Source organism: Neopsephotus bourkii, unplaced genomic scaffold (assembly GCF_033783945.1).
Source record: "Neopsephotus bourkii isolate Nb327-2 ecotype Australia unplaced genomic scaffold, CSIRO-AGI_Nbou_v1 NB_1258, whole genome shotgun sequence".
In the NCBI taxonomy this organism is placed as follows: Eukaryota; Metazoa; Chordata; class Aves; order Psittaciformes; family Psittacidae; genus Neopsephotus; species Neopsephotus bourkii.
In genome coordinates this window covers 36,848-59,100 of record NW_026901743.1, presented here as the reverse complement: position 1 = coordinate 59,100, position 22,253 = coordinate 36,848, and the positions used below count along the sequence as shown (strand labels likewise).

The 22,253-nt window shown below is 39.7% G+C and overlaps 1 protein-coding gene across 1 annotated transcript; it reads left to right on the top strand.

Moving 5' to 3' along the window:
• Window positions 1–2,269: 2,269 nt before the first annotated feature.
• On the top strand, window positions 2,270–21,418 carry TMEM38B (transmembrane protein 38B). The gene is made up of 6 exons (XM_061364944.1): window positions 2,270–2,487; window positions 8,854–9,010; window positions 12,367–12,551; window positions 14,915–15,002; window positions 16,985–17,102; window positions 18,690–21,418. Exons 1-6 carry the CDS (start codon window positions 2,382–2,384, stop codon window positions 18,894–18,896), a joined length of 861 nt encoding a protein of 286 aa, XP_061220928.1. The 5' UTR covers window positions 2,270–2,381; the 3' UTR covers window positions 18,897–21,418.
• The last annotated feature ends 835 nt before the right edge of the window (window positions 21,419–22,253 follow it).

The following is a 22,253-nucleotide window of genomic DNA, read 5'->3' as shown; positions in this document are numbered from 1 at the left end:
TTTACCTACATTTCCCACCTAACTGTTGTGAAGGTAGCTTGTGGAAATCCAGTTTCACACTATCTAGCTATGTTTTGGAAAGCAATGCTTCAGGTGCATTAAGGACCCCCGGAAGAGGATGCAGCATGTATTTGAGGACTGACTAAAGATTCAGATAGCTCTTGCCAATATACTACATGATAGCACCGGTAGCAATATCATTGCTGGCATTTTAGAGAATTTAAGTGTACTTACATGAGTTGTAAGCATGGCGGTAGCTGCAGTGCAGACACTGCTATCAGGCAAAACATGTTGCTGGCTCAAATTACGATTTACTTTTGTATCAGTATTGATTCGTTGCCCTCATTGCCTTTTTTATTTCTCTCCCTGTCCTTCTATGATCACGCACAAGGTAGTCTGAACCATGTTTGCTTTCTAACAATGAACCTGATGCCACTCAGAGGGAATAAAACAGTACTGCAAGAATTAGAAGCTGGCATTTCTACAGCCTACGGGAAGAGGATCACTATATTGTATAAAACTCTGCCAGTAACTCTCCTGTTGTTGCAGTTGCGTAGACACATATCGCTGTTCAGTGGGAAACAAAATGATGCTGAACTGATTTCTGCCAGAAAATGCAGCTTACTCATTTATTATGTCTCACCATCTGTCAACGTGGCAAAGCAGTATTCCGCTCTAGAAAACAAACTGCGGTTTCCATGTCTGTGCATAAGCACAACAGAAAATAAGAATCAGAAATGCTAATAATAAGACTAGTAAGAGATCACTTTGGCTAAATCTTGACCTCTTCATGTAGATAAAATGCATGATGGAAATCTCTGGAAAATAGAAAGCAGGCATAAGCATATGGCACAAGTGTTAGGGAGAAAACGAGTCACTGGACAAACAGGGAGGAAGAGGCATTGAGAAAAAGGAGAACTTATTCTGTGAATATGGTACTGATAAGAAGAAAATAAATTAAAAGAATGGCTTACTCTTCATGGCAAGGTAAAACTATACTGGGAAAAGTTAAGGTGTTTTCTATCTTTCCCTGCATAGACCTTTTATGAAGAATGATACTCCAGTTATTCCAGTTATCCCATGAAATTAGTTCTTGGTAGGCAAAGCACAAGTTAGAAAGAGCTTACAGAAGTTGTACATGTTTTGACTACTTACCTTGATTAATTTCAACACACTGTGCAGATCTTGAAGCCATTAACAGCTCTTTTCACCACCTTGTGGAAATGGAATGGAAAAGGCAAAAAAAAAAATGTGCCTTTCTCTAGTAGAAAAAACAGCCTAAGTCAAGCTTAACTTGCATTCCTAGGGAAAAAAAAAAAAAAAAAAGTATGCTGAAAAAATTAGAAGACCAACAAACCCTTGACATGGGTCCATCAAGAACAGTGTCACATCAATGTAATCTGATTCTATCACCAGTCTGGTGGCCAAAGAAAATGCAGGGTTACTAGATGCCTGACAAAAGTCCCACTTGGGAAGCTCATGAGCAAACTGTTTTTGCTGAAAATACTGTAGGATGGATGCAAAACTGGTCAGAGACCTACTTGTAGAAAACAGAACTGTTAACAATGGCCTTCACTAGCAAAATGGATGTCCTCAGCATAAGAAAGACTGCTGGAGCAAGTCCAGAGGACATGAGGATGATAAAGGAGCTGGAACATCTGGCATATGAAGATTGGCTGAAACCTGGACAAAAGGCTGAGTAGAGACCTCACAGCAGCCTTCCAATATCTGAAGGTGGCCTGCAAAGAGGCCAGAAAAGGACTCTTCATTAGGAGCTGTAGTGATAGGACAAGGGGTGATGGGTTGAAACTTAAACAGGAGTTCAGGTTAGAAGCACTGCGGCTGCTGAGGCACTGGAATGAGTTGCCCAAAGAAGTGGTAAATGCTCCATCCCTGGCAGTGTTCAAGGCCAGGTTGGACAGAGCCTTGGGCAACATGGTTTAGTGGGAGATATCCCTGCCCATGGCAGGGGGCCTGGAACTAGATGATCTTAAAAAGTCCTTTACAACCCAAACCATTCTGTGATTCTATGTAAAGATGTATTAAAGGGGTCTCTGCTGAGGTCTGACCAGGCTCTAGTACACATTAATACCCCAGTAATTATTAGGCAGGTGACAAACAGATGAGATCAAGCCGTAAAAGGCCACATGCTCCACATCTTGGAGCACCCATGCTGGTAAGCCCAAATGCTCGCAGACCTAAGCAAATACTCCTCCCGCACCGTCCCCCCGCGGTCCGAAAGCGGATGACCGTCCCGTCCCCTACCGCCCCGCCCCGCCGCTGACGGCGGCCGACGGGGGCCAAGCTTCCGCTGAGGCGGCCGGCGCCGCCGCCTCGCTGTGTAGGTTTTTCGGAGTCCTCCGTCTCCCTGTCGCCCGGCCATGGAGCTGTGGCAGGTGCCGCTGCTCTTCTCGCGACTGCCCATGTTCCCATTCTTCGACCTGGCGCACTATGTGGCCTCCGTCATGGCGCTGAAAGAGCAGCGGGGTGAGCGGTCGGCGTGGCGGGACGGGACGGGACGGGACGGGACGGGACGGAGCTGCCCGCGCTCCCCAGTGTTCCCCTGGCGTCCTCCCGTGTTTCCCTGTGTCTCCCGGCGTGCTCCCGCGTGTGTTCCCCTCCGTGCACCCCGGCTGGCCCAGGCCTGAGGCTGGGGACCCTCTTGCCATGCTAGCCGCATGTGGGCAAGAGTGGCCACCGCGCAAGATTGCGGGGGGTACCTGAGGGGAGCCGGGGTGCCGGGAGCAGGTATGGGCTGGGGGGACCGGGCGGTACCGGTGGGACCGGCTTTTGCCGCTGGGTCTCGGCGGGAGCCGCAGGTGTCTCCTGCATCTTTAACCTAGAAGATGCTGGAGAGGTTTGGACATTGTTTTAACTGACAACCTTTGAATTGTATTTGTTTTTAATGAGGGCGAGTGGCTAAAGCTGTTACTGCGCGTACTCTCACAGAATCCCAGGGGGCTTGTGTTTCGTTTGATGTAGCGAGAGGTTTGTCAGCGCTCTTTGTGGCCTCTGGAGTGACAGCCCTGTGTGAGAGTTTCAGTTTTGCACGCAGAGCTTAGCCTTGGCTGAGCTAGTGCCGCTCCCCGCAGCAGAACCCGGGTCTTCTCTGTCGGTTCCTAAGAGTGCAGACAAGATTGTCTGCAGTGTTCATTGTCCATCTGTCCATAAACAATGTCTGACTGGCTGCAGAAGCCGCATAAGAAGCCTCCCGCCAAACTTTCCTTGCCTTCTCAGGACTAGAGGCACTGGTGAAATTGGCCAAGAGTTTTGCTGGAAACCTTTTTGCAGTTGAAAGTTTTAAAAGTTACAAGAATAAAAGGGTTGAACCTGCCCGAAGTTAGGATTATGCTCGCAGAGGGTAAATGCATATCACAGGCCAGTAACTTGTTCTGAGGTGCTACGTCTGAGAGGTGAGAGGAGAGCTTCTCAACTAATAGGTTTATATAATTCACATGCCCTGGATATGCAGGAAGCTCTTAAGGCAATTCTGTCTCCTAGGAAACATAGCTGGGAAGTCTAATGGGCAGGCTGTGTGTTAGCAACTTCTCACATTGTGAAATTAAATTAGGAAAGCTTTTCACTCCCAGTAATAGGATTTTGGATTTTGTATGAATGCACATAAGGACACTTCAATCTCTACATCATCTTTTCTAGAAAATCTTTTGCACTGTGGTTGCTAACCCCAAGTCTGTTTGTTGGTGGTGTTTTTTTTTTTTTTTTGTTGTTGTTGTTATAAAAGGTAGAGACTAGCCTTGTTTTAATATTTAGAATAGCTACCTGTGATGTGGCTTTGGACAGTTACAGTAACTCTGCATCCTGGCTGATAAATGTGTAGGAAACCAAGCTGGCTTTCAGGATTATAGTGCAGATTTGGGAGCTCTTTTTAAGGCTCTGTGCTGTTTGTTTAGTGAACATGTTCTTCTGTCCCTTTCTATACTTGTTAAGGTGAATGTATATTTCCTGCTAAATAAGTGCACTTGTCAGATGTGAAGACTGATACAAAATGCTTATGTATGCTAGCATGTTCACCAGATTTTGTTACTACTGCTGATACTGTTTCTGGGTTCTGACTTGGAGCACTGTGTAATTTGACTGTTCCATTAAAAAAGGACTTCCTGTCTAAGGGTATTTGACGTTGTCACGTATTTCCTTTAAGCTTTCCTATGGAGGGGACACACTTAAAGACCAGTATGAGAGGAGTGTCTCTGCTTTGCTAGAGTCAGGATAACTTTATGGAGGCAGCGTTTCTGGACAGTAGAATTGCTGTCAGAAGTCCGGTCAGATCCGTACCAATAATGTTTTTTATCTTCTTGACTGAATAGCTGGAAAGTTCAGAACTCTTGAGTATTCTCTAATACTTTGCATTAATAACTGTGATTCAGGTGACTGCATACTGGTCTGCTGCTCACTTGCAAGCAGCTCGAACTGAACATTAAATTGTAACTGAAAAACCAGTCACTATAAAATACTCGGGATGGATCTATTATCACTGATTATTTTCTGTAGGCATTACTGTGTATTCTTTCTGGAAACTTAAAACAGTAGCTATATTTCACACAATAGTAACTGGGTAACCTTAATTGGTTGGTGATACAAGAAGCATGTGTTCAAGTCAGAGCCATGTTTATTTTATCCCAGATTACTGGTCTCATTAAAATACCAACCCCCACCCACCCCGCTTAAAATTGGATTACGGTATTTGTATCATGGATGTGCTCACTAACTGGGACTTTGCCAGTTGTAAATGGCTAAAAGCTGGATTTTCCTGCTCACTTGGGAGTGCTGGCAGACTACAGCAGTGATAACCAATATAGAATCGTATCATAGAATCAACTAGAATCATAGAATAGTTAGGGTTGGAAAAGATCTTAAGATCATCTAGTTCCAACACCCCCTGCCATGGGAAAAGACCTTTAAGATCATCAAGTCCAACCGTTATCCCAGGACTGCCAAGTCCACCACTAAACTGTGACACTGAGGGCCTCATCTACATGTTTTTTGAACACTTCCAGGGATTCCACCACTTCCCTGGGCAGCCTGTTCTAATGCCTGAGCATCCTTATGGTGAAGAACTTTTTCCTGATATCCAGTCTATACGTCCCCTTGTGAAGCTTGAGGCCGTTACTTCTTGTCCTGTTGCTTGGTACTAAAGAGAAGAGACTGACCCCCACCTCAGTACAACCTCCTTTCAGGTAGTTAGAGAGAGTGGTAAGGTCCCCCCTGAGCCTTCTCATCTCCGGACTAAACACTCCTAGTTCCCTCAGGCGTTTCTCGTAAGACTTGTGCTCCAGGCCCCTCACCAGCTTTGTTGCCTTTCTCTGGACCCACTCCAGCACCTCAATGTCTTTCTTGTAGTAAAGAACCCAGAACTGAACACAGGGTTTGATGTATGGCCTTATCAGTGCCAAGTACAGCGGGACGATCACTGCCCTGGCGCTGCTGGCCACACTATTGCTGATACAGACCAGGATGCCATTGGCCTTCTTGGCTGCCTGGGCACAAGCTGGCTCATGTTCAGCTCCATCAATCAGCACCCCCAGGTCCTTTTCCACCAAGCAGCTTTCCAGCCACTCTTCCCCAAGCCTGGAGCATTTCATGGGGTTGTTCTGGCTCAAATGCAGGACCCGGCACTTTGCCTTATTGCTTTTCCACATGGTGTTTTCCATGTGTTTTGAACTATGAGTTTTGGTTAGCTCATTTGGGATTGCTTAGGAGTTGCTCATTTGTAACTCTGGTCAGTTGTAGAACTAGCAATTTTTGGCAATTTTATTTTTTTTTTGGGACAGAGGAACAGCAAAAGGTGTTCAGGGTTGAAGATGTTTCATATTTGCAAGGAATGTGCTGGTTTTGTTCTTGCAAGTTTTCTATTAAATCTGATGATTTGGAGAGAACTTTTTGCTTTGGTTTTGGGTTTTTTTTGGCATACTTTTGCTAAATTGAATCTGACTATAAATCCTTTTGCTTAATTGATGTTATTATTTATAGTTCAGCAGGGTGCTAGAAAAAACTTCTATATGGTCTTCTGTTTTTCTGTTTAGCTGTGTATGGGTATGTGTTCCTTATTGCCTATTTGGAACCTTTTGAAAAGATTAACGCAGATCTTATCCTGCTGACAGAAATAGTTTGCTGGCAAGAGTTTGGGTTTTTTAAACTATTGTGTAGAAACAATGTTTAAAACTATATTCAACAACAGTCTTTGCATTTGAAACCTTATCTTTCCTTTCTAAAGTATACCATTTGCAGGGCTAATGGCCTTTTGGCAGGTCATGTTTTGTATGGTTTTGTGATGCCTCATTAGTTTTACAGGATGCATCAGAGGACAAATATAAATGACCACTTGTTTAGAAATATGTGACCCACTTAAAACTCAGTTTGTTTTCTGAAAGGTTACATCCCAGTCATAATTTAGTTACCAACACTAAGATAAGCTTTAAATTGGGTTCAGCATTTTTTGTCTCATTGACTTCTAAGTTGGTTATGTTCCTTGTTGGAAAGAAGGTATGAATTGTTAAATATGGTATTTGAGCCAAGAAAATTCTAACATTGACCAACAGAAAGATCTTGGAAGTCCAGTGAAGTCTGTTATTCTTTTACACATAAGAGTTTAATGAACAAATTTATATGCTTTGTTGTGGAGCTTGTTCACAGAGAGCAATCTGTAATAATAATAGTTACTCCTATCTGTGTCCTCAGAACTGCAACCACTTGCTGCTATTTCTGGGCAAAAGGAAGAGTAGAAAAGCGGTGATGTTGAAAGGCAGGGGAATGGATTTGAAAAGAGAGCAGATAACTAACTAATTTTAGAATAACTGCAATATTTCATTGATTTTTTTAATTAATTTTTTTTTAATCTGGCCTTTGGTATAGGAAGTGAAAAATCACATGAATATTTTAACAAAGTATGTAGGAGAGAATCAAAGTTGTTTGTCCAGAGTTAAAGCTTGTGCATAGCACAACTGATCTATTGGCAGTACTCCCCAGTTCCAGCCCGTGTTCACTTGTGATTTACAGTCACTCCTGTTGTTAGCCAGGTTTTCTCATTGTCCTGTAAAGTTTGGGGTATTTCTTCTCAATATTCTTTTATTGAAAAGAGTAAAAGGTCACTTGCGTTATAATGCCACAGCAGCATTTAGTGGAATTACTCAACAGAGTACTGACAAACATGGGAGTTGGATGTTCTCTTGTTGCATCAAAGGGAATTTAGTCCTTTCAAGCTAAAGTAGGTCTATAGTAGTACTTGTGTCCATGGCATTGAACAAGAGAATTATTACGTGTGAGGGGGAATTTGTAGTTCTTTTGGACCAGTGAGTCTCTCCTTGATACAGTTTTGCTTGTTTTTTTGTTTTTTTTTGAGTGCAATGGCTGTCAGCAATTTTTTTTTCTTTTTTTTTTTTTTTAAGGAAACCTCCATGCTTTATATTTTTTTTACTTTTGCAGTTAAGTAACATTAGCATGCTTTAAAATTTTCACCTGTTAAGGTTATGCACACAAACAGTTGATAGCTACTTTGGAGAAGGGATAGTACGCAATAACAAAGATAAGCATAACCGACTTGGAGCACCTAGTACTGTAGTATGGAAAATAAATTACACAATAGTTAAAAAAAACAGATGTTATTTTATATTCAGATATTCTGTAGTACTTGTGAGTGCTCATTTTTTTTAAATTCGCTGTTACATATGAATTTAGATAGTGCTGGAATACATGATAATTGTGTCACCACTAAAACTGGAACAATCATGTTAATACTCTTGTATAGTGAATTGTACTGAGAGTGCTGTATTTTCTCTGATACATTTGAGCTTTCATCTTTGGTTAGAAGATCTTTTTCCCACAGAAATGCCTGAAAACAAAAGCTTCTCCTCTAAATTTGGAACATATGTCAAACTGCATTTTGGGGCAGACACTAGGTTTCATCTCTGCTTTTGTGAACTTCAGCCTTTGGACTATGGAGACTAGTTCAGGCAAACAGAGCGCTGCATATGTGTAAAGAGGAAATTATGGCAAAATTGGACTTTTGAAATAGAAGAGAATAGTCAAAACAATTTCTTGAGAATATTTCTGGCTTTAAGTGTTGTTTCCCCCTGAAACTGGTTTAGGCTTCTGACTGCCCTCAGCATAATCTTTTAATACAGAGTACTCTTTTGACGTAGTTCAACTGTAATGTAAAAAAATAATTCATTTCAAAAATAAACTAAACTGTGAAGCTTTTAGTAACAAAGGAAACTTAAGATGTGTTATTATGGCTTTGGGTGATCTTTTTTCTGTGTTCAGGATAGCAGGTGAAACTAGTTAATAATTGTTTTGGATGCTGCTTCCACTTTGGTCAGCAGACACAGTGGAATGTTATGATGAAAACGGAAAATAGCGACCTTGGATTCAAAAGCAGAAATGGAATTTGTAGAATAACCACCCAAAAGTAATCAATACCAATCTGATCTAAGTCAGCAAAGCCACTTGTGTATTTTTAATACAAATTTGAAAGCAACTATAAATCTGTGCCAGATTATTAACAATGAGACTTCTTACCCATGCTCTGAAAGCTTTTATTCTTGGTAGTGGGGTAGTTAATAAACCAGCCCACAAAAGACGTTCAGTGTACACAATGTCACTCTTTCACTTTTATTTATTTAATTTCACTTAAGCATATTCTTAAGTCAGTGTACTGTGAAATTTGTATTTCTGAAGACTTTTCCTGTGAAAACCTACAGAATTCTTGATGATTTTTCATTCCCTAGAGGAACCATATTGGACTGAATGATTTGAAAAATACTGAATTTTAAAACATGGTGTGATTCTCAATTGTTTTTTGTACAATGTCTATTTATGTATCTTTTACTTTTGTTTCAGGAGCTGTGGAAGTATCAGTCCAAAGTCCAATTGCCTGCTGGTTTAGTGCTATGCTTCATTGCTTTGGTGGTTCAGTTTTGTCTTCATTGATGCTTGCAGAACCGCCAGTAGGGTTTCTGGCAAAGGGCACAAATATTCTACTGGCATCTTCCGTCTGGTAAGCAGCCACAATTGAGTTAGAGAGTAGTATTGATTCTGATGAAACTATACTTTGTAAACTGATATACCATCAAGCTTCCACATAAACCTGAAAATTAATTTAAGAATATTATGGATTTGCTTGCTGTCTCTTCATCCAGAAAGTCAGTGTAGCAGAATAGCTATTATGATCCTGTTCTATAGGAATAAAATGCTCACGAGAACAACTCTTACAGGCTGTGTATAACCACATGCTAGTCACTAGACTAACCTTTTTGTAGTATTCGTAGTTCAACAGCTGAATAACGTTGGAATAACGTGGACTTTTGTGGATATAGGTAAGTCATAAACCTAGTCTAGTTTTTCAGCAGTAGCTCTTGAAGACCGGAACCTGGCTGATGTAAAATTTTTGAACTTTTCTGTAACCTGGGGTCTAAGACACAGGTCTTCTTTCCTTTTCTCTAGTTTCTGCTTGCTCTGCTTCCTGACATCTTTTTCGTCTTTTTTTTTTTTTCTCTCTACTCTATATTTTGCTTTTTCCCAAATGGATGGGCCTTGTAGTGGAAGATGCTAGGGATCTGAATGGGAAGTCATGTATGTGAACAAGGCAGCAATTTGGCCTGTTTTCGAATTTTTAAAAAGCATTGGAGATTTATATAAACGTTGCCTTTCAGTGGAGTTCATTTGTTACGGAAAGTGGTCTTTGAAGAAACCCTCAAATTTAACAAAATTGGTGAGCAGCAGTGGCTTTTTGAATTTAAAAATCTCAATTCCTATCTTCAAAGAGTGTTACCTGCTTGAAATCCTTTAATATCTGTTCTTTGTAGCTGCTTAGGTTTTATAATTGCAAATTTATTTAAAATGAAGGTAGGTCTTTCTATTTCTAGTCTTCTGGTCTTCATGTTGCAATGGAAGCCGACAGATTTCATTTAGGCAAATAGGCGGAATGAATCATGTGCAGTATACGGTATGGTATTAATAAAGCTTACAAAATCTGCTTATGATTCATATTAGTCTGATGTGGGCAATGCTGCTGTTTATTTTAAGAAATGACACGAGTTAGGGGTACACGTAAACAGAATATGGGTTCTGTTGAACTTAACTTTGCCAAATGGGATCTGCTGTGCAAAAATAATCCTCATGGATTATGTTGTGCACTGCTATGAATGAGGACTTATGCATGTTATGAAACCTTTTAAGCTTCTAGTTTTACGAAGTTCTCTCTTCATGAGTATAATGACTTTCATTCTCTGTCCCAGATCACGTGAAATTAAATTAGCAGGAAAATGAAAGGGGTTGTGCCATGCTTGATAAATGCTCCTAAATAGTCTGTAGGACAGCGACATCTGCTGTTAGCAAATGTTGCTAGCAGAAGTTACAGGAAAAAATGCCGTGGTCCAACTGCTGTGCTAGGTTCAGTCGTTACCCTGTGCATCATGGTCCTAAACCGACATCCTGCAATTAATTCTGAGTAGTGCTATGTGTTGAGTACTGGCTTACGTGGTTATTTGCAGTGGCCATTAAAATATGTGCCCTTGAGACACAGAATCGTAGAATCATAGAATGGTTTGAGTTGGAAAGGACCTTAAGATCATCTAGTTCCAACCCGCTTGCCATAGGCAGGGATGCCTTACCCTAGACCATGGTGCCCAAGGCTCTGTCCAGCATGGCCTTGAACACTGCCAGGGGTGGAGCATTTACCAGTTCTCTGGGCAGCCTGTTCCAGTGCCTCACCACCCTCACGGTGAAGAACTTCCTTACAACCTTTGACTTTATACCAACTGAAGCTTAGCTGTCTACAAAGGCAGTTGGCTTTACAAAAAGAAAAAGGAAAGATATAAGTAGTTCAAAATTAAAGCTAAAACTTAACACCAGAGCAGTAGTAGTATTATGTAAATTCCAGTAAGTTTCTTGTATGTGAGAAATAGGCTTTTGCATGCTCCAGTCTGGGAGGTCTTGAAAGTGCTTTGGATGTTTGCAGCAGCAAGGTACTGTATCCACTGCAAAAGAAGAAAATACATGACTAGTATAGGGCTTCAGCTAAACTTTGCCTGTCTGGGGAGGAAGCATCTTGGCGTTCTGCTATAAAGGATAAGCTGCTTTTTTTTTTTTTTTTTTCCTGAAAATTAAAACCCCAAAAAACAAAACAAACCCCCAAACCCTGTGTGCTGTCCTGGTTTCTAATCTGTAACCATGAGGTGTAACTCCTCTTAGATGTGGTGTTGGCTAGTAGTGCTAATGAAGTAAACTAGATATGAGAAGAACATCTTTGATTGCAGCCTGAGTAAACAAGAGAAGGATACAGCCTTAGAAATTCTTGGTGGACAGGATTGAGCTCAGAAGCCTAAGCTGTAAGGCAAGTATGTTTTTGCAGTTTTGGGTTTTGGTTTTCTGTTGGTTTTTTTTTTTTTTTTTTTTTTTTTCCTTTTTTTTTTCTTTTTTAAGGAAATGAAAAGTACCCTTCCCATCTTTTAAAGCACTTCTCTGCTTTTAATAATTTTTACTCTCTTTATTTGTGTGCTGAAATGATTTGGATAGTGAATCTTGAATATTTTTTGAGACCTTGAATTTTTCTGTAAGAACTGCCTTTTGTTTATAATTGAAGAGATAAAATAAAACACCACATAATCTAATCTTCTAAAATTTGCTGTTATCTTATTGTTAGCTATTTTTACTTTGTTTTTAAAGCAAGTTGATAAAAGATATTATTACATTTTGTGTACTGTGATGCCAGTGCTTTGAAAAAAGAAATACACTTGTAATTGGCAAGCTGGAAAAGCTAGAATTGTTGGTTACTAAGATGTGAAATGTGTTTGAAAATAGATGTACATTTCATCTAGCATGACATTAACTAGCGGAGGCATTCTTGCTGAAATTATATAATTCCTTGTATGTATCAGTTTGAAAGCAGGGTGTCAGCATGTAATTTACCACCCTGTTGTAATCCTATTAAAAATAAACCCCAAACCAAACAAACAAGAAACCTCAACCAAACAAAAATTAAGCTACAAAAACCCAAACCACACAAAGTTAGTCAAGCACTAATTTAATAATTTGAGTTATAACAAATGCTATATGTAAGCTATAAAACTATGTAAAATTTAAAGCTGTTTCTTGTGTACTTTAATGGATTTTCCTCTGGGACAATAGATCAGTAAGAACAATTTCAAGTAATGTTATGATGATTTTGATGCAAGAGTTCGAACATGCTCAAAAGCATTTCAAATTTGTTTTGTCTGCCACACAAGAAAGTAAGTTATCAGTAGTATACCATGCATTGCTAGTCATATTCCAAAAAATATCTTTAAGGGTTATTAGGGAAATCCTTATCAAAAGCATTTGAATGCCACTAATGGGTTTTCTCATGATTTGCAGGTATTTTGTGTTTTACTGCCCACAAGACTTGTTCTGTCGGTGCTTTGCCTTTCTGCCTCTTCGGCTTCTGGTTGCAGGAATGAAAGAAGTGACTAGGACTTGGAAGATAACAGGTGGCGTTGCGCATGCAGACAGTCACTTCAAAGATGCCTGGCTTGTCATGGTAGCTGTGGGCTGGGCCAGAGGTAACATATGTAACATTTTGTTTTGATGGACTGTGATGTTTTGGAGTGGCATTTAAATGGCTAGCCCTTCAGCATAATTGTAACATCATTCCTTGCTGTGCTGGATACGATAGTCCTTATACAGTCTGTTATTCCCTCAAGGGAAAAGCCTGTAGAGCAGTTTTTCTGCCTGGAATTAAGAGTGACATTGAATGACCTGGGGAGCTTCATCTTATCCCTCCAGAAGGTCTTCTGAGAACTTGTCGGATGGGCTATTGATGGTAATGAAGAGATAGCCCATGTAGCTTAAAAGCTATTACTAAATTTTCCAACAGCATATTTCCTCAGAGCTTGCATGTTTTTCTTTCATGTGGCTGAAGGAGAGAACTTGTTACATTAGCTTTCTGAGTTGTAATATTAGTTGATTTTAAACATAGGAGTTAACCTTCTTAGAATTACAGAATCATGGAATTGTTAGGGTTGGAAAGGACCTCAAGATCATCTAGTTCCAACCCCCCTGCCATAGGCAGGGACACCTCACTAAACCATGTCACCCAAGGCTCTGTTCAGTGTGGGCTTGAACACCACCAGGGGTGGGGCATTTACCAATCCTTTGTGCAACCTGTTCCAGTGCTTCACCACCCTCATGGTAAAGAACTTCATTATTATATTTAATCTGAAGTTCTGCTTAAATTTGAAACCGTTACCCCTTGACTTATTACTACAGCCCCTGATGAAGAGCCCCTCTCCTGCATCCTCGTAAGTCCCTTTCAGACAGTGAAAGGCTGCTATGAGGTCTCCACGCAGCTTCTCTTCTTCAGGCTGAACCACCCCAACTTCCTCAGCCTGTCTTCATACAGGAGGTGCTTCAGTCCCCTGATCATCCTCTTGTCCCTCCTCTGGAGTTGTTCCAACAGCTTCATGTCCTTTTTATGTTGAGGACACCAGAACTGCACACAATACTCCCAAGTGAGGTCTCATGAGAGCAGAGGGGCAGGATCACCTCCTTTGACCTGCTCGTCACACTCCTTTTGATGCAGCCCAGGATACGGTTGGTTTCTGGGCTGTGAGTGCACACTGAAGCTGGCTCATGTTAAGTTTCTCACTGACCAACACTACCAAGTCCTTCTCTACCCAACATATAGCTGTGCCTAGGATTGCCACAACCCAGGTGTAGGACCTTGTATTCGGCTTGGTTAAACTTCATGAGGTTGGCATGGTCCCACCTCTCAAGCATGTCAAGAGTCATCCAGATGCCTATGGATGACATCCCTTCCCTCCAGCATATCAACCGAACCACATATCATAGTGTTACTAGGAACTTACCGAGGGAGCACTCAATCCCACTGTCTGTGTCGCCAACAGAGATGTTGAACATGATCGATTCCAAAGCTGAACCCTGAGAAACACCACTTGTTACCCGTCTCCAACTGGGCATTGAGCTATTGACCGCAGCTCTCTGCATATGGTCAACAGCTCAACAAGGGTTCTGACCATCAAATTTATGTCCCTCCAGTTTAGAGACAAGGATGTCATTTGGAACAGTGTCACATACCTTGCACAAGTTCAGGTAGACAACATCAACTGCTCTGACCCTACCCATCCATTCTGTAGCCCCATCATAGAAGGCCACCAAATCAGTCAGACATGTTTTGCCCTTAGTGAAACCATGTTGGGTATCACCACCCACCTATTTGTTTTTCATATGCCTTAGCATGATTTCCAGGAGAATCTGCTCCATGATCCTGCCGTAGTTCTTGCCTGCCGGCTGTTTGAAATACTAATCTGAAAGCTACCTTCCTAGCAGCTGTATTTGTTGTCACATTAGAACCACTTCAGGAAGTAGTAGTGCAGATCTTGGGTTTTATTTTCTTGATTCTGTTCTTGTTTTGGGAAACAACGTGTTACCATTTTCTTTTCCCAGGTTGTAATACAGATCAGTCTCATTGGCTAAAGTGTTCAACACATCCTCCTGTCTTGTATTCTTCTGATGTACAAATACATATGCAGTTTTCTCACATAGGTTTTTTATAGCTTATAGAGACAGTCCCTGCTTACATGATTATGTGAAGAATGGAATTATATAAGCCTCTCTGGAGGTTTACTTTGGCAATTCAGGCATTTGCTTCTAGTGATGAGTGCATCAGTTCAGACGCTATCACATAAAGGTAAACCTGAGGTTCTCACTAAGTAGCTAAACCTCTGAGATTTCATGTCAGTTGCTCAGGTCACGCATGCGTAAAAGATTGGATTAGTCACTTTAAGTCTGAGCTTTGGCTGCCACATTTGGCACCTGGTGTAATGAGTTTTGCTGGGTGCAATAATAGGTCGTGCAGTAGTGGTAGCAGTCAGAGGAGGCTTATTGTAAATCTCTGTTGTTTCAGGAGCTGGTGGTGGCCTAATTTCCAACTTTGAGCAGCTAGTGAGAGGAGTATGGAAGCCTGAAACCAATGAACTACTGAAGATGTCCTAGTAAGTTTTTTAAAAGTGTGCAACACCTTAACTCTTGTTTTGCTAACTCCTTGTGCTGGCACTCACTTTTAGTGGTTCAGATTAAAAGATATATTTCTACTCAATCCTTTGGTGTGTATTTTGTGAGAGATTCATGAGTGATCATAGTTAATTTTATTAGATGTTTTAATAATTTTAGGCTCACAACACAAGAACACCAAATGGGAAAACAAGTCAACAAAAATTACTTATCAAAAAGCAGTATTGAGTCAGTAGGACTGACTGGAAAGCAGTTTTGGCTTAATTTGTTTTACAGGGACATGGTCTTCTATCCAGAATAAAAGGACAGCAGTACCAGAAGTATCCAAATGAAGTCTGCACTTTTGGTGCATGTTCTGAGCATCACTAAGATGGCTTCCTTTAAGCAACGTCACTTTTACTTTCTTTGCCAGCACTGTTTCCTCCATAGATATCAGTTATTTGAGAAGTTGCACACTGGTTGGTCAATATAGCAAAAATATACTGCAAAATAGAAAATCTTAGTTCTCTTGCAGAAGCAAAGAATGGGAGTATTACATTTCTCCCAGTTTAGTTAGTACAGTAAAATGAGAATTGAGGCAGGCTAGAAAGCTGCAAGCTATTATTGTAAGTCAAGATAAGCTCACTGTGGTAATTTCCTGAAATTCATTTGATGTTTCCTATGTTACTCTCAGCAATTTAGAAATTAGTTATTTTTTAAAGTTATCTTGCTTTTCTGCAGCCAATCTTAGCAACAGAATAACTGAAGAGATACTTATAACATTTCCTTTGGCAATATTTCAAGTTTTTATGGCTTTTGTTGGTTGTTGGCTTTTTCTGAAATTCCAGGTATTTGTAATTTCTCTCCCCTTGTCAGTGCCTAAGTAGCAGTCTTGAAAGCAAACTTCCAAAAGGAAGAAGACACTGTCAATAATGGCACTGCAAACCCAAATAATACAAGTGCAACACTAGAGCAATGCTTACTGACTGTGGCACTGTTTGTATATATTGTCCTTTTTTATGGTGGATGTGGTTCAGAGTAACTCAAAAAGGATTTTTAGAAATAAACAATTTCATTTAATATGTGAAGCTTAAGAATATTAAACAGAAGTTACAAAGTTGAATGGATTAAATGTTCTGCAGATGGATGAGATGCTTGTATACAGAGTTGGGTTTTTTTTGACTTTCTGAGGAGGAAGTTGATGCAGTAAATCTGGGAGTTACTGAAAAGACAGTGAAGAATGTGACTACACTGAGATGTTCTGTGATAACAGGAATGTCACCTGTACCTGTCACATGTAGATTCAGATCAAGAAAGCAGAGAATTTTTCTTCCAGTATATTAATGCTCTCTCTTCAGATGACTTCAGATAATTGATGAAAGTTCTCTTGTTTTCTGACTGTATACCTCTCAAGGGATTTACCACCATAGTGAGATAGCTAGAATATGTAAATCTTTGCATGCTCATGTCAACACAACTATGCTGGCAAAACCTGGTAACATAGGCCGGGCTCAGGCCCAGCATAAGCTGACTACAACCCTGTAACTGCCAGCATGTCCAGTTATTTTAAGCAACCTCTTGGAATAGGGCTGAACAGGAGAGGAACCTATTTTTAAGCCTAGCTTGAGCACTGCAAGCTTTGTGATTTAACTCTTCAGTAAGATATGTTGGGAGAGGAAGAAAGGGAGCAAACTGATGTATGAATCTGAACAGAGGCACTGATTTGAGCAGGATTTCTCAAATGTGTTTTTGCTGGGTGTGTAAAGTAGTGCTGAATTTGATGCTTGTCCATATTATGGACAGAAAAGCTTAGCAGTAGTATGTATAAAGTGAGTCTTAGTTTAATCATAGCTGGGTTTTAAAACCTAGCAACTGTTACCAAAGTTTTCATTAGTTCTATTTAGAAATAATTATTTTGCACACTAAGAGCATTATTCTTTTCACTGTAGAGAAGAGAAATTAACTTATATTTTTTTACTTCCAGCCCTGTGAAGGTAACTTTGATAGGAGCAGTTCTTTTCACCTTGCAACACAGCCAGTACTTGCCAATAGCAAGGCACAACCTCATGTTTTTATACACCATCTTTCTTGTTGTTTCCAAGGTAAGAATGTGAAAATGTTGCAAATAACTGAAGAACAGAAAATATTTTATTTCATTATCTTATACAAAAAACATGCCCTCAAACATCCTACTGCAAGTTAGAATGCATGGTTCTGGGTGGGAAGGCTAGCTTCTACTGAAGTGTGAAATGTGTGTTTAGTCTTCTATATGTGAGCAGAACAGAAGATCTGTTACTGATACTGTTGGCAGGGTGAGAGAGCAGGAAGGGAAAGAAAATAAAAAATCAGGAATTTGGAACCCAGCAGTTGGTATGTCAGGCTTGTATGTCCATAAATCTCAAACAAAGCTTATGCTTGTAGTAAGATACTTACTTGTTCTCTGCATTTTGCTAGCTGCTTAATGCCTTCCTTGAATCTGTGCAGTTGTCTGTGCTTTTGCAAAATAAGCCAACCAGGTTCTCATCTAGTTTAAAGTGTTTGCAACTAAGTGTTTAGGTGGGAAGAGAAAGTGTATCAAAACAACTTTGAAGTAGCTATAACTACTTTTACAATAGAATAGATACTAGTTCTCTGTTGAATCCTTCAATCCCTCCAGTTTTTCATTTCCAGGATGATGCCTGTCTTCAGAATTATTAATTAATAAGAAAGTGTAGTCTCTGTGTTAGTAGAGATATGGATAATTTTAAGAGCTTCAGAGTTGGCACTGAAGAAACTGGAGACTGTCTTAAAATGGTGGTTGTTAGTCTCCTTTCTGTGAAGTAGCTGACAAGTTTAATTCTAAAGAAGTTAGGGTTCAGGGAGCCAAGGCTTCAAGCTGATGCTTCTGAGTCTCCACTTACCCCAATAAAGGAGACACTGGGAACAGAGAAGGAAAGGAGTAGAGAAGGAAAGGAAGTGAGAAATTACAGCTGTCTTCAGAAGCTGGCTGTCAGGCTGCACTGAAGGAATTAAGTTTTTAAACTGGTGGTCATACTGACAAACAGGAACTTGAGCATCCACTTCAGTAATAAAGCAACAGTTGCAGACCATGCGTAGTACTGTAGTAGTATCAACTTTTCCTGTCTTTGAAAACTGTAGAAGTGGTTGCCATATAAACTTGTCTAGTACCTGGATCTACAAAACAGATTATTCTATCCTGTTTCTAAGTTACGTATTGTAAGGCATTTCCACCTAAATCTCTCAACTTTATGGAATGAGAATGGCTGTCTGGAATTTTAACTAAAGTCTGGCTGTGTGTATATACTTAGGTGCTTACACATTACATTCTTTCAATTCAAATTGAAATAGCCACTCTGTTTACAGTTTTTCAGTTCAAACAAAGAACAAACTTACACATAAAAGTTGTTCTTCACTTTAGTTGTATGACATTAAGTGTGATTTAGGATGATTTCAGTAAACTGACAGAAAATTTTGTGTGTGCATTGTTTGTATATAGCTTTCTGAAAAAAATAGGTCAGAAAGAAAGGCATTCTTTGATCAATTCAAGCTAAAGTGAATGTGCTTCTGTTCTTGGTGGTATGGCCTCATGCTTGTGTAGAAAGTTAGGCCATACATTTATTCAGCTTTGAACTCGTTTTCAGTCGATATGGAGTCATTAAAACTTGTAACTTGCTCCCTGTTCTTCATAGGTAACAATGATGCTGACAAGATCTGCAGCTTCTCCATTTGCTCCCCTTGAGGCTGCATTAGGTCATATGTTCTTCGGCTTGCAAAAGACACCATCCAAAATGAAGGGTGAAGGTGCTGCATCTTCCAATGGCTCCTCAGTCTGTGACCGATCTTCTGAGCAGCACCATAATGGTGTTAAGAAAAGGCAGGCAAAGAAAACAGAATAAGTGGCTTAAAATCCTTGATGGTCATAACCTTTGAAGATGTTTGTATTTCAGATTAGGCTGGCTGAGAAATTTGTTTAAAGAAATGCATGTGAGGAAAGGATAGGGCTGTATCCTGCTGTGTTGTTGTTTGCCTTTGGAATGTGTTTTGTAAGCTACTGTTCAGATGTCTAAATGCACTGTTGGATTTGTAAGTTAAAACCAACAAATATTCATAGTGATTATAAGTTTACTACGTTTTGTATTTATGATAACTTTAAATGCTTACATGCTAAAAAGATAGTTTCAAAATGCAACAATCAGCCTTGTTAACTTTTCTGATCTATCTCTTGTTTCACCTCTTCCGTCCACTCTCACCCTTCACCTTCTTATGTTTCATTTGGATAGCATGGATTTGCACTGCCAGGTGTTCATGATGGCACGTATCAAATAAGGACATCATCTGAGTAAGGTTTAATCACATTGTGCTGTAAAACCATGAAAATATACTGAACTAATGCCTTTAGGAAAATAACTGAATTACTGTTGTAATTCACATTGCACTGGTCTAGATTTCTATATTTACTTAAGTAATTTTCATATTTTTCTATTTAAAAAAGAGTGAATTATCTGGCACTTTTAAAAATCTTTACAGTTAACCAAGTAGAAACATTTAAGTGCTTTTGTTGTTACTTTTGTCTTACTTTGACGCTTTATTTGCAAACATTTGATATAGCTGTTTTTCATGTTACGTAGGGGATATACGTATTGTAGTCTTTCAGTTTGACTGGGACTAGACATCTCCACCTGTGCTTTTATCCAATCATATGAATATTTTTACTTTTCAAAGCCAAACTTCCTTTAAAAAAAGTAGTATTGAACAGTACATTTACCTTGTTTCTCATGAGTTCAGCCTTGTTATGCCTGATATTAATAAATACCAGCACTAGTTTGTAGCAACTACCTCTGGTGCTACTGGGGAAGAAGCCTGGTGCCACTTGCAGAATTCTGGGGTTTTTGACCATGGGTCGGTTTACATGACACTGGGCCTGCTGGTGTCTGATGGAGTATCCCTGTCTCAAAGGAGGGAAAGGAGCTTTGCGCAGGAGATTGCAGGGCTTATTGAAAGAGCTTTAAATAAGATTTGAAAGGGAAGAGGGATAAAATCAGGCTCACTAGAGATAAGCCTGCAGTCAGCATGTCAATGCTAGAGGGACAATGTGCTAGTGAGGCCCTTCAGTCTGCTGTCTCAGTGGAGGTAGGGGATGGAGATACATGCGACAGCAAAGACACACGAGTTATTGATGTTTTGGATATCACAGAAGTGCCTCAGAATGGCCACATAGGGCCATCCTCATGTGCTGAAAGATGAGCCAGCGGGGAAAAAAAAGGATTGCCAAGCATCAGAACAGGCTGCCCACAGAAGTGGTGGAGTCACCATTCCTGGAGGTACTTAGAAGACATGTAGATGTGGTATTTAGGGACAGTGTCTAGTGGTGGACTTGGCAGTGTCAGGTTAATGGCTGGACTCGATCTTAAAGGTACTTTCAAACCTATCTGATTCTATGGTTCTGTAATATCAGAGGCACTGAAACTATTTATTTGATGAAATCTGCCGCTTCTTGCTCATTGCATCTTTTTTTCTCACGATGTGGAGCAGTCTTCGGTGGCATACACTTCGGAACTGAGAGCTGAGATATTACATTTCATAAGAATAGAATCTTTTCAGAGGAATCTTTCATAGATGTGCCAATTTTTAGAATAAATTAAACTATTTTTAGAGAATTAGAGTATTTTTCTTCAGAGAATACTGCTTTGAAGAGTGTACTTCAGCAGGAGAAGGTAGTTTAATCTTTGTGCAGATATGCCAAAGAGAATGTAAAGGCAGATCTGATTTGAAAAGACAAAGTTCTAGTTCCAGGTACATATCTAAATTTAGAAAAGCTGTCACCAGTGCTGTGCTTAGAGGAAGAAACAGAAAGTACCCAAGAAATCTGTGTGCCTGTCTAGTCACATTTCCATGATGATAGTGACCAAAACCATTGAATCTCCTCAGCTTGGAATCCAACTTCATAGCAAAAGTGCTGTACCTTGAAAGCTAAAATATATTTTTTTTCAACAGAAAATAAAAGAACCAAAAAAACACAAACCAACCAACCAAAAACCACCCCAATTCTTTGAACAAAATAGCAATCATATTCCTGACATTTTACACTGAAACTTGGTGTAGTTATAAATGCTTGGAATAGTTGCTTGTGAGGTGTCTCAGTTTTTTTGTATCTTTGTATTATGGATGTATGGATAAGCTTGAAGCTGCCAACTAACTAGTGATGATGATCAACTAGTTATTCAGCAAAATCAACAGAAGTTGTTTGTTCACAGTTTCTCAAACTCTTTTGGATGTTTTTTTTAAAGCTCTAATTGTGTATACCATATCTCAAGAACCATACAGAATTGGACTGTGGTATGGAACTATGTGGCACAACTGTGAAACACTGGCTTATAACTTGCTACTCTTAGCCCAGATAAATGTGAAAATATGCTTAGACTAATTCTAAATTTACAATTTAAAGGAAGATACATGGGTTTATATTAATTTTGGACTTAAAGACAACATTAAAAAAATTTTCTTGACTGAACACCTTAAGAGAAATACACATCACATTAAAGCTGTACTGTTGTGAGACAGAATGTAAGTTATGCTGAAAGAAATCCTCTTACAAGAACCATGAAAACAAACCTTCATGTTCAAAGATCTCACAGGCTTCTGAAGTATGGGTGCTCAAAAGAACATAGTGAATAGTTACATACAAGTGTTCTAAAACCTGTTTTTTCATAACACAAAAAAGATACTTAGTTGCTCAGTGTTTATCCTGAATTCTGTAGGAGACTTTTAATACAGTCTGTCCAGAATGCCTTAAATAAAGTTACTTCCTAGCTTTCATGCTGATACTTCTGTACCTCAGCTAAACTTCTCTATGTGAGATTGGTAAGAATTCCTTGTAATTGTTCTATTCGGTAAAGCATGTCAGATTCAGCAGAACTGCGTATGTGAACTGTTTGACTCTATCTGATTTTTGTCATCAGCATGGTAAAATTGAAAGTAGTGCTCTTGTGCTAATATAAACTAAGGGTTGAAGGAGTTGTCTTATCAGCTCAGATCTCAGGCTGGAAGGGCCTATTCGTAATTAATCCAGTTGCTGTTCTGGGTCTTCATTTCCATTAAGTATGCCAAATTTCTGTAAAAAGAAATACCTTAAGAAGTGATTCATGAACAGAACGGAAGTTGCTTTAGATGATAAATGCATTTGCTTTGCTCTTCTTTATTGTCTCAATTTCATTTTATTTGAAGTAAGTGGAGACAGGAGGATATCATACAGA

What these genes read in the sequence shown, in the direction of transcription:
- TMEM38B (XM_061364944.1), top strand. Translation starts at nt 2,382, where the DNA reads ATGGAGCTGTGGCAGGTGCCGCTGCTCTTCTCGCGACTGCCCATGTTC. An exon ending in GGCGCTGAAAGAGCAGCGGG is followed by an intron (nt 2,488 to 8,853) that starts GTGAGCGGTCGG and finishes CTTTTGTTTCAG; the next exon opens with GAGCTGTGGAAGTATCAGTC. An exon ending in AGCTGTGGGCTGGGCCAGAG is followed by an intron (nt 12,552 to 14,914) that starts GTAACATATGTA and finishes CTGTTGTTTCAG; the next exon opens with GAGCTGGTGGTGGCCTAATT.